Raw genomic sequence first — 17,352 nt, forward strand, 5'->3', positions numbered from 1 at the left:
GATTGTGCATGATAGTGAATTTGATGAAAAAGAGTCTTATATACTCTAATAGATATCACTGCGTCTAACAACTAAAAATATATATTTTTAATTGATTTCTTGGGAGAACGGACTACTTAATATGGATAGAATTTTGCAAGGTAACAAAGATGATGGTATGAACAACTTGGATTATAAAGGTAAAGATGATTGTGCATGATAGTGAATTTGATGAAAAAAGTCTTAGTTTGTATTTTATACAATATATTATCAATCTTGAGTGCAACCAATTAGAATGCAAGGGTTATAAATATATTTGTAACGGACTTGTTTAGTTAGAATTATTAAATATTGTTATCTAAGTGATGACAAAGTAAGTAAGGATGTTCACGGTGCGGTGCGGTTTTGAGCTATTTTTAGCACCACACTTTGTGATGCGGTTTAGCTAAAACCATAACTGCACCGCATCTTTTTTTTTCAATCACATGTGCAGTGTGATGTGGTGCGGTGAAGTTTAAAGTTTAGCCAAAACCATAACCGCACTGCACCTCATTTTTGAGGTCACATATGAGGTGCGGTGTATAAGATACGGTTTGAATGATTTAAAGTTGGTATATTTTTCAAATTTTGGGTTTTTTCTACCCAGTCCAAAACTAATGTTTCCCTTTGTTTTGGTCCAAATTTTAAACTATTGAACTAATTTTTCTTTATTTTGTGCTGGTTTTCCTAATCAATACTTGCTAGGGTTATCAAACTATTTTTTTTTAAAAAAATTAGAGTTATTAAACTATTAATAATATATTTAATATTAAAAATAATTAAATATATTAATATACAGAGAGGGTGCGGTGCGGTGTGGTGTGGTGCACTATTACTTGCGGTGCGGTTATGCCATTTTGCTTGCAGTTTTGATGTGGTTTTTGCGGTTTGTGCGGTTTGGTGAACACCCCTAAAAGTAAGTTATTAATTAAATTTATCTAGTGGGTTCCAGTTAGCTCAACTAATAAAATATCTGATGGTTGTATAAGAGATCTGAGATTCAATTCCCGCCTACACCAAAAACTGATTGGTGTCTTGATCTAATGATAAAAAGCTATTATCAGGAGCGGAGACCATAGATTGAAACTCTCTAAAAAAAAATTAAATTTATCTAAAATTTATATACATATATAATAGATTTTATAGTCTATCATTTGACAAATGTCCAAATAAAATAATCAGTTTCATTATCATAAAAATAAAAAAAAATAAAAAATCATTTAATTACTATTCACGTTTTGGTAAGTATGATGAGAACACAAAAACATGTGTTTACGAGTTTAGTTTTAAGATCTACCTACACAAAATAAGTAAGCAAATATGATGAATGCATCTACAACATATCCCTTGACTTAATTCAATCAAAAGAGACGGTATCTTACGTATTTGCCATATGCATTGTGAGATCTACACGTTGCAAAAGAAATAATATACATGTGCAATGAATGAGATAAATATTGCAACTCCGGAAAAAGTCATCCTAGTATATACATCAATTATCTATGGAATTATTTCATTTTTATTGACTTTTGGGTTATTGTCATCGTCGTTCAATTCATCACAAACATATTTCCATTATCTCCTGCTTAAAGTAGGTTTTTGACCAATTGATTACCTCTGGGCTCTGGCTATAAAACCCTTACCATCAATTGAGTTGGAATTTGGACTAATGGTGAATTTCACGGTACATGTCAAGAAAGAGCTTTATAACTTCGTGCCCACGAGGACGCGTAACCATTACGCAAACTTCATATATATGCCATTCCCAGAGAATTTTCTTTGAAAGGGGGTGGAAAGGTTCTTCAAAAATCAGAATGATCAGTATACCCTAATATATACGACAAGATCAAGACAAGTCAGAGGTTGATTAGTCTAAAATTCAGTCATGGCAAAGTGCTTCTCTACCATGAGTCATCAATGTTGAACCTTTTTTTTGCTGTCACGTATAGCCATACAGGTAAACCGTAAACATTTGTCTTGTTTTCCCACAAAAAGCCATAGATGAACCCAAAAATTTTGGTAATTAATAAGTGTGAGATTTCTTTAATACATACTTCTTATTTCATACGTATCATATATTTGTCTAATCTCAGTCGTTCAACTTCGATTGTTTCCCACTAACCACCAAAACTTGGACCACATATAACCCTCTAAGGTTTACTTTTCCTTCTCTATATTTTACTTTTTACTCAACAGGATTTACTTTAAACTCATCCATTCTTTTTTTTTTTTTTTTTTTTAAGCTGAAGCAATAGTAAACTTTATTTATACAAAATCATGGTGTATAATGGAAAAGAAAAAAAGAGGGATATTCTTTTAATCAAACAATAACCTCCTCTTTCTCTTTTGTAACACTAGCCAAAGCTAGAATTGCTTGATAACATTGTAATGGTATACTAATAAAACTATGAAAAAAAAAAATCAAAAATCAAAATCAAAACTATCTCTAAACATAGTAATGTCTTCAAGAATCTAAGCAGCCTTAAGAGAATAAGGTCTGTCAGAATTAGGGGTGTACATGGGTCGGGTTGAAAGGATTTTTTGACCCAACTCACCATGGTGGGTCAAAAAAAATTCAACTCAACCCAACCCAACCCACATGAGTCGGGTTGAATCCATGGGTTGGACAAATTTTTTATTATTATTAAATTGAGTAGGAAAAAATATAAATATAACTATAAATATATTTAAAAAAACCCAAAAATTAGTATCAATATAACTCCCTAAATAACAATAGTAATTTATTAGGGTTTGTGTGAACTAATTGGCTTTTATATAGGATAGGAAGAGTTGGTTATTTAAAAAAATTAATTAATTTTATAATATATTTTAAATACATATATATTAAATATATGGGTGGGTCGAGTTAGGTTTGGTGGGTTTGAAATTTTATGACCCAAACTCAACTCGATCCACAATCAAAAATTTTTTTGTAACCCAATCTAACCCACCAAGACCTAAAAACCAACCCGACGGGTTGGGTTGAATTGGGTCGGTTTTGGGCCTTTTGGCTGATTGACTGGACACCCTAGTCAGAATTCAAGCGATCAGCAAATTCAGCAAAATTACTTTCCACCATAACTTTAGAAAAGCAAGTACTCTGACCGAATTGTAACGCCATCCTCATCATAGAAGCAGCCGTACAAAGGGAATTCAATTTCCTCTCAACCCGAACACATGAGGCAGCTAACACTTCTCCTCTTTGATTCCGTGTAAGCAAACCAAACCCCACTGTAGAAGCATTCTTCGTCTGAGATATAGCCAGGTTTAGCTCGTGGATTGATTCAGATTGTGGGGGCTGCCATTTAGCTGGTGGAGAGGGTCATTTAAGTCTAAAGCTTTATGATTCCCAAAAAAATAAAAATAAAAAAGTCAAAGTATTACAAGCCAAGTTATGAAGATAAAGTTCTTTCATTTTGGGCATATTGACTCTATTGAATTTCAGCTAGGTAATGGTTTGGTTCAAGGAAGTCAATACTATATTCGAGACTGTACCGATTTGGCCACCGATACGATATATTTTGGATACCGGTTAATACCGGTGTACCATTTCGAGTTTACCGCTATTTTATATATATATATATATATATATATATATATATATATATATATACACACACACACACCAAAATCTCTAGAACCATGTTTATAAACATATAATATTTCACTTATATTATAGTAAATATAAAAATTTATCATAAAACATTACCTCAATTCACAACAAATTATTCATAGTTTTAAACTTTAGTATTAATTACAATATAAAAAATAGAAAGCTTAGTTGTTCATTGTATACTAAGAAAAAAAATAATACTAATAAGTTAATGTAAATAAGTTACCATTATGCCCTTACAAAAATTCAAAAATTACAAAACTAAAAATTAAAAAAAAATAAAAAAGTTTTTTCTGTACCGGCCGGTATTGCCCGAAATTGGCCGGTATAGCCGGTACGGCCGGTATTTTTTCCGGTACAGTATAGAAGTGTACCGGCCGGTTCCGATACGGTATCGACCACCTTGGTTTGGTTACCTCAACATGATCAAGATTTATTTATGTTTGTGTATGTGCAAATTAATGTGCAAGGTTGGAGTGAGGCCATGAGAATTCCTCTGACCGAAAAACCTCAATTTTAATACCATTAAAAATTATTAATCTCGCTGATGTCTTTATCTAATAAATTGGAACAAGATTTTGATATTTTGTTTCACATTTAAGATTTTTTATTTTTGTGTCAAACATTTAGATTTGTAATATTTAGTCTGAACTATGAAATTAATTTATTTCAAATTAAGATGATCATAATACTAACAAGTTATTATGTCCCTTGTAAATTTTGTTGTAAGATTTCCATACTCAATGAATGTGTTTCTGATTTCATTTGCATTTTTGTGTGATTAATTAATGAGCGGATGAGACAAGACTTTGCCTTCATCCTAACATTATTTCTCTCTCTCTCTCTCTCAACTAGTATTGTCATTTGGTTTTACATCAATTTTCCATGTACGACACAGCCGAGGTAGTTACCAATTCTGTTTTTGTTTGAAACAAATCATACTTAAGGGTTTCAAACAATCTAGAAAGAGGAGTAGTCCGGAAATAAAACCTTTCAAAGCCATAGGATTTTTCGTCGTATAAGTTTTAGATGAATATGACCCCTTGTTTGAATTAAAGGGGGTTGAGTGGAAGAAACTATTTGATGGACAAAATGCTTTCATATAAGACATTGTATCAATGGTATCATCACAAAGAATTAACATCATTGCTAAAGAACTAGACAAGGTTCAAGTCAAACAACTTAATCAAAAGTTGTATACTTCCGTATCCTTATATAAAGCAAATATAATGAATCTGATCAATTTGGCAAAGTCACTCATTAGTCTCTCTTCATTGCATTTTCTAATGTGGGCTACCCATCATTTTGTGTTCTTTAATTGGTTTATGGTGTAAGAGGGCCTGAATTCACATCATTATCATCATTCATATATGTCCATGTCCTTTGGGTGGCTTCACTTTCTAGTTTCCAACTTTTCCATTCGATTTTCAATTCTTTTTCACCCCTTCAGGTTCCACAACAGACAGTACTACAACTCTTCCATTCAACTTCGTAATTTCTTTTTCTTTTTTTTTTTGTGGTATTTGAATTTGCATTTTGTTACGTATTTTCTTACATCATAGCCGCCACAAATGGAGAATGAACCAACTTTCATACCAAAAAATCAGAGTTCTAAAGTCTTCGTATCCCAAAAGAAATTAGACATAAGCTTTAGGCCGCAACACCCGGATCAAATTTGTCACCAAATTGAAGTGCATAGGCCCACTAAACCTGGACTACTATTGCATTGATTGAAGAGTAGAGCTCAGCCCGAAAATTCTTCAGCTGGTAGGGGGCTGGTTTTCAAATCCAGAAGGTTTTCTTCTTTTCTATTTTTGGGAGGGGATTGAAATTCCATGGATTGTAACACGATCATTAAGCCTAAATGATATTATCTAGACATCAAGAAAACAAAAATAAAGTATCTTTTATAACACATGCACAAGTGTATACAACACAATTTTTAGCTATATATATATGCAATAAATTTTACACCTATGGGATTCACGAAGGTGAGGTATTAAATGAAAATTTATATGAGATAACACCTCCTTCAAAAATATATTCCTCTGTTAGAACATTTACGTCAAGAATGCTATAAAATATAGTATTTAACATCTCAAAAAAATTACTTTATCCATTTTAACAACTCACTTTATATACACCCAACATCAAAGGTTATGTTATTTTATTACTTCATTTAAATATTCTTTTTTTATTCTTTCTTTATGTTATCTTTTAAGAGCATTCTTATCAAGCATGCTAAAAAGCCAATTTTAGCACCAACATACAAAAATACATACTACATCAAAGCTCTCATATATTAAAAGTTTTGACACTTAACTACAGTGAGCAATCATCTAAAACCAAAAAATATTTTTTTAATCCCTCAGCCTCTAAGCCTCTCCCTCTTTCTCTTTCTCACACGGCTCATTTTCCACATGTTTTTTGTTGGCTTTCCCTTAGCCCCATCCCTTGCCTTCTCCCACACCTGAGACCCATCAATTTCCCTTCTCCCACACCTAAGACCAAACCCAACCTTGAAACTTTCTGACCAACGAGGGCATCAGTGTTGAGGTGAGATCGGCGTAAGTCATCGGCATGGAGATCTGTGGGTTATCGACATGGAATGGTGGTGGTTGTTTTGGGTTCCATGGGTTTGAGTTGTGTGAAATTCATGGGTTTGGATTTCGTGGATTTGGGTATGATGGGTGGGTTTTTGTTGGTTGTGGTATGGGTGGGTTCAACGTCATTGATGTTGGTTGTGACTATTGTGGCTGGTGGCAGTGGCAATGGGTGTGGGTTTGAGTTTGTGATTTGATTTTGGGCTTGTGATTGGTTTTGAGATTGTGATTTGGTTTCGGGTTTGTTTTTGTTTGTGATTGAGGTTGTGGCAATGGGTGCCAATGGTGGTGGCTGATAGTAGTGGATTGGATTTGTTGTGGGTTGGGTGTTTTTGTTTTGGAGAAGATACACGTACAAAAGAGAGAGGAAGAAAGAAAGAAAGAAGGACGGATAGATGAGATTGAGAATAATAAATAATTATAAAATAACTAAGAAATAATGTTTTAATGAAGTGTTAAAAAATATAAAGCCTTTGATGTTGGTTATATTATAAAATGATGTGTTAAATTGATAAAGTAGTATCTTGAAATACTAAATGCTATATTTTTTAGCATTTTTGATGTGAATACTCTAACTATCATGTACCTGCCTAAAAATTAATAATTTTTTTTAACACCTTGCTATAGTGGGCTGGCAGCCCACCGTAGCTGGTTGTCAAAATTTATAGCAAATAGCATATTTAATGTAGTGTGCTTTTTTGAAATTAGATGTTAAAAAATAGCATTTTTAGCTTTTGAAACTTTTAATGTAAATGCTTTTAGGCCTATATGTCAGTGTTGCTTGCATGACAAGTCAAAACACTAACCAATGTTGACCAATGGCTTCCGGTTCTAAAGGATTGAATAAGCATTGGGATGACAATTTTTTTTGGTGAAGTCACTTGCTTTGGAGAGGGGGGGAGTTGCAATTGTCAAAGAAAAAGAAAAATCATACTTTAAAGTAAAAAATCTAAATTCTTTCCCTGTGCCACTAATAACAAAACCATCAACAACCACCATCATCGTCATCAACAACATATCACATCCGCCACTAAAGTGCCAGCAAGACCAGCAATAGCATATACTACCACCAGGTGGTCGACAATAAGAAGATAGGTTCCCTAAGTATCAAGAAAGTCTTGTTTTTGACACGGTAAAAGCTAACAAAACATGTTTTCAGCTTCCATATTGAAATACTTGGATTCCCACATCGGGTGCTTCCTCACTCTTGTGGGGGCCCTTGTATGAGGGTTGGACTTATGATCACTTGACTCACGTAAAGGAGGTGCTATTTCGTGTAACGGTTGCATACAACATTTCTCTCACATAGAGATGAGTTCGATACTTGTGGGGTCCACCTCCATGTAAGTGGGTGCTTAACATACAATACAATGCAAAACCTCAATAAGGGCAAATAGAAGTCAATCCCAGTCCACATCTAGAAAGCAAAAACTTCCAGATGAAGCTAAGAAAAGCAAAACAAAAAAACAAATGGAAATTGCCTAATCATCAATGCATAGAATAAAAGCTTCTTACCTTAATATTCAAACAAGTAAGGCTGTAATACCATAAAAGTTTCTTATTAGGTTGTAATACGTTGCCAATTTATTGTCAATAAGTTTCAGTAAAATCATGGCTGCAATACATAAGTTCTCAAGAACAACAGGGATCCCGCAACATTGACGACAAGCATCTCAGGAAGGTCCCTACATGTACAACCAATTTCTAAATACTGATGAGTAAAGAATTCAATCACCACTAGATCTCTAGATGCACATTTCATCAAATAATTGTACATGAAATCTAGCAATTACAAGAATTTTCCTGCTGCCTACTTAGCAATTGAAGTCACAAGTAAAGATGGGAGAGAGAAATAAATAATGAATAGCTATAGTTCATGAGTATTATCTACCAACCTTATCCAATAGGCCCATAAAACTTGTTCAACATCATGTCTGGTACTCTGAGATCTTATGTCTTTGTCAGAACCCTTCAAGCATGGGAAACAGTTCTCTATTCTTCGTCGACAAGTTACAAAAACTTCATCTCATGGAGAAAATTTTGGCAATTGAATGCCAATGTTCAGAAGAACTTCCTTCTCTAAATCCAATAAATGTTTCATTTTTTTTGTGCAACAGTTGCATGGATCTTTGGTAATACATTATATATACAAGGCAACTAGCTAACCATCTGACTATGGGAGGAGAATAATGGAGCATGATACCCTTTCAGATTAACCAAAATAAAGTAAATAGGGATAGAAAATCAGACAACTGCAGAAGCAGTACGACGAAGATCTGCTACTCCATTGTTGAATTTCCCACTAGACTGCCTGCCTTTGAAACTGCCATATCTCCCGGGCTTTGGCTGAAAAAGAGACATTAACATTTTCTCCAAAGTCTGCACGGTGTACTTTGCATACTTACTGGAACTTGCATCTTGCTCTACCAAGGGTCCATAATTCTGCATGTAGCTTCGGTAAACAGGCACAACTGCCTGCACTACAACCTGGCATGTCTTCTCCCTCAAATCTTTGTCAGACACAACCCAGTTTGACTGCTTCGTATACATCTCATCAAAAGCTTCATTGAATGCTTTCAGCCTTTTCTTGACAAGATCACGGGCAGTAGCACGTCCACCTGAAAACATAAGCAGACCTTCCCTACTTAAATGACCTGGAAGCTTTCCCCAGCTCTCTTTCAAGAAGTAAGTGGAATGATAGTCCTTGGACTGTTCATGTTCTTTTAACCAAGAATCACCAAGGAGATCACCAACTTTTGTTCCCTTCAGGTGCTTGTACAAATACCAGTGGTTGTTCATTGCAAAAAAGTGAGATAGGGTGCCATCCTCAATAACCTTCATCCATGTCTCCAAATTTTGCTCAATGGCTTTGATTATGTTCAAAACCTCATTAACAAGGAGCCTTTCTCGAAATTTTTCATGCTTCCAACTCCGGTGAATGACCAGAACCTGGGTTAGGATCGTCTTGTAATCATCCCCAAGCAGTTTGTTACAGTAATCAATAATGATGATTACCAATTTTGGAACACTCCCATCTGGAGGAGGTGGGATCTCTCTTTGTAACGCAACTTGATCCAGAAGCTCCCAGAACAACTCTGCTGCCCCATCAATCACCCTCTTGATGAGATCCCTTGTCAGGTTCTGAATTTCAACACATGCTGCTCCACCAAACAGCCGGTTAAAGTCCAGTCTCAATTTGTTCAAAGATGCAAATATATCCAACAACTTTAAAAGCTTATTGGGGTCTTTCCTACTCTCTGTAACAGTCTTCCCAAATTGAAGAAATGCAAGAATACCAGCCTGAGCAGCTATCTTTGCAAAGCAGCCCATCCACACATCCAATCCCATCCTTTCAAAAACATCAATACAAAGCTTATACTCTGCCTCAAACAAATGCTTCACTGCAAACTCCAAATGCTTACCCCACTGTGCTATATACCCCTCTATGCTAGTCACGTCATTGAATTCTGATACAGAGATCTCAAGGTAATCCAAATTAAGAGCCTGCAAACTCGCTCTAACATTTGAGCTACGAACTTCAACATAGATTGATATACACTTATCAAGTCTACCATTGGCCATTAATCTCCCAAGAATTGCTTGCAACTTCTGAATGACACTAACCGGCAAAGGTGATGGCGCAATGCATGCTTGATCAGCAAGGGATGATGATGATGACATTGGAAGTGGAATACTATGCTCAGTCAAGAGCCTCCTAAACTCATTTTCCAACTTATCCAATGCGGCATCTAAAAGCCCACCATCAAGGTGAGCCCTCTCCCCATCATCCTGCAATTCTCTAAGATTTTTCAATGACTTCTTCAAATTCGAAAGGAACCGTTCATCAGCTACCGTATTATCCTCCAAATACTCCACTATATCTTCCAACCACTGAATTGCCAATCCACAATTATCTGCCAAAAACTTCAATGCCTCCTCAAGGCGTTTCAACACTGATAAGTAGCCCGGGAGATCATTCCGCGGGTCAGACAACAACGACTTTTCGAGCCCATGAACAGCATCAAACACCTTAAGCACTGCTGCTGCTGGGCTTACTGCACGGTTGATGTGGCCCCCAACTGCCACAAGGGCATCCTTGTCGGCTCGAATAGGCCGAACCGCAGCCTCAAGAGAAGGTAATCTTTGATTAATTTCCTCTAATCTTGGCCCAGCTTTGCCTAAAGCTAACCCTAAAGCCTTTGACTTCTCTAAGCTAAGCTTCAAAGACTTCCTAGCAGAAATCAAGGTCTCAATTTTATTGTCATTCGCCATTCCAATTCAAAACCCACCCCAAAACCCTAAGAAAGATCAGACCTTTGAATCTCAATATTTTCACTGAATTAAAAAAAAGACAGTAACTTCGGAAGACAACGGGCTTTTTTTTCTCTAATGGGTCATCTTAAAAATATCTATAGGAATCATCAAAAAATCAAACATTTGAAAATTGTTTCTTCACCAAACTTCCACCAAAACATAACCAAACAAAACCAAATACTAAGATACAGGTGGGAAGTATTACCAAATCGACCAAAACCTACCAACCCAGAATTTGCTTTTTTGGTTTTTAGTCGAAAAGTTCAAGAAAACGAGTGAGAGAGACTGAAAGAGAGGGAGAAGTAAGAAACTCACTTGGAGAGCGAGTCGACCCGGCGAGTTGAGTTGAGTTGGAAAAAAGAAATGTAGAGAAGTTGGATTCTGAATCGGTAGTATGGAAGAATCCTCGAAAATTGAGAGAGAGAAAGAGAGCGACAGAAGAGACCTTAGCAGATGCGATGAGATGCAAAAGTAAAGAAAAGTAAGCTCTTTTTTTTACAACTCTAAATAAATTTTTTTGCTTTTTTTTTTTTTAATTTAAATTTCTTGCTTTGTCCGACGAGTACAGCTAAAGTGCATGACAGTAAGGCTCCAAAGCAAAGGCAAACACGACCCTTCCTTCCCTCTACGCTTTTCTCTATTTTCTCTCTGTCCCTCTTTAATAAATTTTTACATTTTTCTAACCCCTCTTTCCTCTCTCTCTCTCTCTATTTGTTTTGTTATTCATTTTGAGAATCAAACAAGAAATGTAAATTGATTTGTGTTTTATTGGTACAAATTCAGGTGCACAATGCTCACACGCAATGTGACTGACAGTTTGTTTATTTGTGAGCTAAAGAGTCAACATTTCCCACACGAAACTAGAAAAAATTAATTATTTTTTAAAAAAAACCCTGGGTAGTTGTACTTGTACATGTGAATATTGTGAGATTCTTCCAATAAATACAAGTAACTTGCTAAGTACTTTTCTAACCTTTTCTAAAATTTTAAATTTTTTTAATAAAATGTTGTTACTATAATTTGGTTTGGTGTGAATTATGTTTTTTGTTTTTTAAATATATAATTTTGATAAAATTATAATTATCCTTAAAAATGTCTTTGAAATACTGTATCTAACATTTATAAAAAAGTGATTTTGGATTAACTTTTTTTCTTTTATTTTTTTAACTTATTTGCTTATGTTTAACTTTTTAAAAGCTTACTTATTTTTAAAAATAATTATAATGTTGCTAATTAAGAGTGCATCTAAATTAAATTTTTGCTTAAAGCTTATTTGTTTAAAATTGGGAAAATTTTAATTGTACCTAAAAACAAGTGAGGTGTTAACAAAATTATATCTAAACAAATTTTTTTTTTTTTAAGTAATCTAAACCCACACTTAAAACAACCCCAGTAGTTTACCAAAAAAAAAAAAAACCAAGTACAAACAGAGATTAAACAGAAGACTCAAATCGTGGCATTGGTTGCAGCTTGTACGAACGGGAATCTAGGCATATTAGAATAGTTATTATGAAGGTAAGAGGAAAGACGTTGGACAGTGAAACATGTACCATGATTTGTCTTATCAAATTTTATAACGGGCTGATTTGTGTGACTGTGAATGAGTATTAAAGATTTAAATTCCGTGTAATATTCTAGAATGGGACAATTACACCATACTCACTCGTATTAATTTTTACAACTATAATTTTTTATTCAAAAAAAAACTTTCAATTTCAACCTATTATTTAAAGTTGTCATTTACGCAAAAAAATAAAAAAAAGTTAACTATTTATAGCCCCATAAGCTAACAAATTGTGAAATTAAACAAGCTACTCAATATGTCTACAGAATCAATTTTTGCTCACTTCAAAAAAAAGAATCAATTTTTGGTCTGAAGATTGTTCGGGTATTGGTGTGGTAGCTGGGAGAACAATTCCATGTGGGAGACGAAAATGACAGGGATTGGAAGTATTCAAGTTTATAGTCAGCATTGCTGCACGAGCATGTGCAGATTTATTCATTTGCCAAGGACAGCAATTACCACAAATAGCTTGGGTTTTTTACTACTCTTTTAAAAATAAATTTACCAAGACAGTAAGCCAATGTGATCCGAACTAACCAGAGCCAAAGTAGATGAATTCAATGAAGTGAAGTTTTGGGAGCAAGGCTACAATTGGTGCCATCATTTTCGTGCTGACAAGTTCAATGTATATACTCACACATCAGACCATCATGATGGCATTATTTAAACCTTCTATTGTTCAAATATCAACTCAATATTTGTCTCTGTATCAACAAAAAAAAAAAAACTCAATATTTGTCTCGCACCTCCCCTAAGTACTCCTATTAAGTATCAACTAAAAGATTCTATTGTTTAACCTTCTCTGTTTGATGAAGTTGATGCTGTGGTAGTAGTAATAAGAGCTTTATCAAAGCATATGGGACCACACCCATTTTTTTGTTTGGCTTGATTTTCATCCCTTGTTTCCATCACTCAATTCTCTGATGTGTGAGTGATAAGTTATGAAAACTGAAAACACATTTGAGGTGTTTTCAATTTCCAAAACTCAATTTTCAATAGCATTTTCGTAATTAAACCACCATACCAGCTGCAATGTTTGACAAATGATTTTTTTTTTTTTTTTTGTGAAACCCAGCCGCAATGTTTGACATATTCTCTGATTTTTTTTTTTTTTTTTTTGGGTGAGGATTGAGGAACCCTCTTGCGCTTCTTATGGTCATTTGATTAAGGATGCAAAGTTCTTAGCATAATACTTTGTTGTTTTTAATGTATCTCATACTAAAAGACATGGTAGTTTTGGAGCTCACAATCTTACTACATATGCTAGACATGTCAGTGATTTATCAGTGTGGAGGATGAAAAACGTTCATCTACACCTTAATGTCGTAACCTTAGCCAATATGACTATTTAGTTTTAATAGAATTACAACCTTTTCAAAAAAAAAAAAAAACCACCTCAATGACCCAATTGTTCGGCACCTCCCTAAATATCAACTCAATGGCCCTCTAACCATTTAAAAGAAAAAATAAATAAAAATAACTCAATATTTGTTCAAAAGATAACCTCATTTGCCAATAACATTTATTCTATTCTTATACTCAATCAAGAAACAGAGAAAATTAAAATTTTGACAGGGACCTTTTCCTTAACTTGATTGAATTATTCTTTCCAAGGTCCTAATAAACTAAATCCATCCAAGCAAAATTTGAGAGGGATAATCAATGCTCATCATTAACATTTCCAAAATTTGAGTTTTTTTTTTTTTTTTCTTTCCGGAAATAACGTTCTAAGTTCTAACCAAGCATGGGTAGGATATACGGATTAAAAAGTTCTCATGATTGAACAATACTAAAAGTCCCTCTTTTAGATACTCTAAAATAAAAAAAATTTTAAAAAAAAAAAAAAACCCCCTCTCTTATTTTGCTAATCATTTTTAGTTGAAAGACGACTCCTTCATGGAGAGAACTTTCTTCTGTTACTATGATTGCAAACCCTTTCCATCAGTTGAACAACATAATTACAAATCATTTAGCCCGGGTTTAGTTTGGCAAATGATGGAAAATCATTATTTAAAATATTCCCAAGTTGCAGGCTTGTAGTTGACTTGCACAATTTATAAGTAAATGATCTGAGATATTTACATTTGTTTTTTCCCTCTAAAAAGTAAGAGGGTTCAAATGTAACTGCACAGCAATATAAACTCTATTCAAGGCGGAATCAACTCAATCGAGAATCTGAAATTGGAGGCCAAATTCGAGAAGAAAAAAGAAAGAAAGAAAATATTTAATCAAAGCTTTTATGGTTATACGTGTATATGATAATTTATCTTGGGTATACATTTATACTAAAAATTAACCTGATTCTCAAAAAAAAAATTAACCTTGAATGCAAGAGAAATTCTTATGCACACACTCCATGGATTGGGCTTCACGATACTCTATTTTAATATTAAAATTTAAAAGGATTGTAGGGCTTGTTGCACATTATCACTCTTTTAGATCCTAAAAAAAAAAAAAAACTATTCTAGATCTTCAACCATTGAGTTCTAAATTCTAATTCAAATGGAAAGTAATCCTGATTTTGCAGTTGGGGTGGACCTTTATGTCTAGGCCCAATTATAACCTTTAAAAAACTGTCTTGAAGAAAGATCTCCAGAATCCTTTTAGTCTGAGGGCTTAATGGCCTTTAGCTACAAAAACTATAACTTAGAGTGTACCTTTTTTGGAAAAGATTTCTTCCAATTTAAATCCTCAAATTGCTTTCAATTTTTAATTAAAAATTTGAGATATATGACATTTATTTGATTTTATATAATTTGTGTGATTTTTTTTTAAAATTATTGGATATTTTAAATGTCACCTATTTTACATTTGATTAAAAATTAGATTGAATTGGGGTGGACTTTTATGTCTAGGCCCAATACCACTTTTTCAAGTTCCGGTTGGTTGGACAGCCGGCCTAATCATTAAAACGTCTGCATTATAGGAATATATGTAGCCTAAAACTTGTCAATGAAGCAGATCAGCATAAAATTTATGGAATTCAAACCAACCAATATAGAAAAAGACATCACCTCTTGTCTCTAGAGTCAAATAATTTATCAGATGTTGAAATTCACATTTCATCACAAGTACAGTAGGTGCAACTCAGGACCAACCTTATTTGTCACTAATCAACCTAAGATTTTAGGGAAGGGATGGGTAGAAGAACACATTATAGGGTTGAATATTGGCGACAATGAGATACAACTTTTAGTTGTATAGTTACCTAAAAAAGTATCAAGCTAAGACATCACTTCAATCAGATAAGATTATGATTTTCCATAATTTTTGGTGGAACTTCACTAAATGGAAAATTTTCAAATCTTAATCATTCTTTCTCAAATAGATGGCTAGAATTTTCTCAAATTTTTCGACATATAAAAATAATAATTTACACAATCCTCTAACCTCATCTTATAAATGACAGAATTAGTTCGGTTTTAAAATAATCTAGATTTAAAAACTTTTGGTTTATGAAATTTGGGGTAAGTTCTAGTTGTCTCACTCTAATTTTAAATGGTTCAATTTCCGTCTCTATTTTCGGGAATGATTTATCTCATCCATTTTTTTTGCTTATGTGGCTAGTACTAATATAAGGTAGCTAGCTAGCTATTAATATGACATTGAAATTCATTTAGCTAATTTACATAGACATCTTAATCCCAAAGAGGCAGAGTCCCCTTGCTGGATATCAGGCTACGAGTGCTGAACCCAACAACTACATAATCTCAAAGTCTCCTACAATTTCCATAGCCGCGACTATGTGTGCCCCCTTTGACACCACCATGGACCCTTTTCACAAGTCACAATCTTTGGAACTTGAGAAAATTTTAAAATGAAGGGTGTATGTCTTGAATTTGTGTGCGTGTGTTTTGAAGTCGCATTTGTTTAGTTAGTGAAAATGAGGAAGAAAAGTGCAATTATTGTTTGAGTCTTGTGGGACTTCTTCTTTTTTGTGTTCTTAATTATTCTTATATTCTTTTTTTTTTTATTATGTTGATTAGTGCAATTTTGAGAGATTTTTATTGGTAAAAAAAAATAATACAACTGTTGAGAATATTGTGGGGAGCCTCCTATTAAGTAATTAACATAATATATAAGAATAACACCTAACCCAAAAGATTAAGCATATGAGTTTGAATTTAACGATGTTATATTAACTATTTACTTTTGCCAATTGCCATTATTATTCCATGTTGGACTTTACACACTATATACCCAATAATCGAGTCATTGTCTCTTTGTGGACTTCAATGCCTCTATTTGGGCTATAAACAAGTTCTGCTAGGTCCATCTTTGCCTACAAACTATTCATGACCCACAGATAGATATAGAAGCCCAACACATCCTAGAAAACCCAATCAAATAACCTGCTCGATCTCAACACATCAAAGTTCTTCCCCTAAGTAAATAAGGTCTAATGGGCTAACGCCAAATCCGATCCAACAAGAATTACCAAGAATTTTAAATACATCATATAAGATATCCACCCAAGTGTCTAAAAGAATCGTAGTGGATTTTAACCCTTTTTTTTTTTTTAAGACACGCGTCTAAATTCTAGAGTGTGTTTATCATTTATGAGATAAATCTAAGGTCGGTAGATATGCATTGCACGTTTGCAACATGAATGGAGATATTGACTTTCACCTTATGAATTAAGCCCAATTAATAAACTACCGAAAGTCATCCAAATAAAAAACACATATGGTTGATTTTTAGCTTGAAACATTAATTAAGTGGACCATTTATAATTTTATATTTTATATAATACAACCACCGCTGATTTTTTTTCATCCAATCCTTTCTATCTATACAATTTATTATTATCAAGTGGTTCATATCCCCTTTCCCATTTATCTCTCTCTCCTTTAATTGTTTTTTTTCCCCCAAGGTTTTTGGTCAAACTACGTTTCCTCTTCAATAATATCATCATTAATTTCCACCCAAAAAATAAAATCATCACTAATTTAAAAAATAAATATCTCAAATATTCTATTCAACAAGAAATGAAAGGACCACCTCATCTTCCATTTTCGAGTTATGATTATTATGCTCTTCCCACCTACAAAGCATCTGATTTCTCACTTCTTTGACTCTTAACTCACACGCACCTTCCTTTTTTGTCAATAAAGAATCCATAGTGGCAGATCAAGATAAACATGAAATTAAATAATTAAAAAAATTAAAATCTTAAAAATAAATAATATCAACACCAAACGATATAAAAGTCTAATAAATTAAACACCTGCTTTGGCAGA

At 33.7% G+C, this 17,352-nt stretch overlaps 1 protein-coding gene across 1 annotated transcript; it reads right to left on the reverse strand.

Annotated features, from left to right (window-relative positions):
- Positions 1–7,787: 7,787 nt before the first annotated feature.
- On the reverse strand, positions 7,788–11,210 carry LOC142613639 (exocyst complex component EXO70A1). Its single transcript, XM_075786076.1, has 2 exons — positions 8,130–11,210; positions 7,788–7,919 (listed from the first exon to the last, which is right to left on the reverse strand). Exon 1 carries the CDS (start codon positions 10,504–10,506, stop codon positions 8,479–8,481), a length of 2,028 nt encoding a protein of 675 aa, XP_075642191.1. The 5' UTR covers positions 10,507–11,210; the 3' UTR covers positions 7,788–7,919; positions 8,130–8,478.
- Positions 11,211–17,352: the final 6,142 nt, after the last annotated feature.

Source organism: Castanea sativa, chromosome 10, assembly GCF_040712315.1.
Source record: "Castanea sativa cultivar Marrone di Chiusa Pesio chromosome 10, ASM4071231v1".
NCBI lineage: Eukaryota > Viridiplantae > Streptophyta > Magnoliopsida > Fagales > Fagaceae > Castanea > Castanea sativa.

Bases quoted from the DNA above. Each gene is read 5' to 3' on its own strand.
- LOC142613639 (XM_075786076.1), bottom strand. From the start codon at position 10,506: ATGGCGAATGACAATAAAATTGAGACCTTGATTTCTGCTAGGAAGTCT.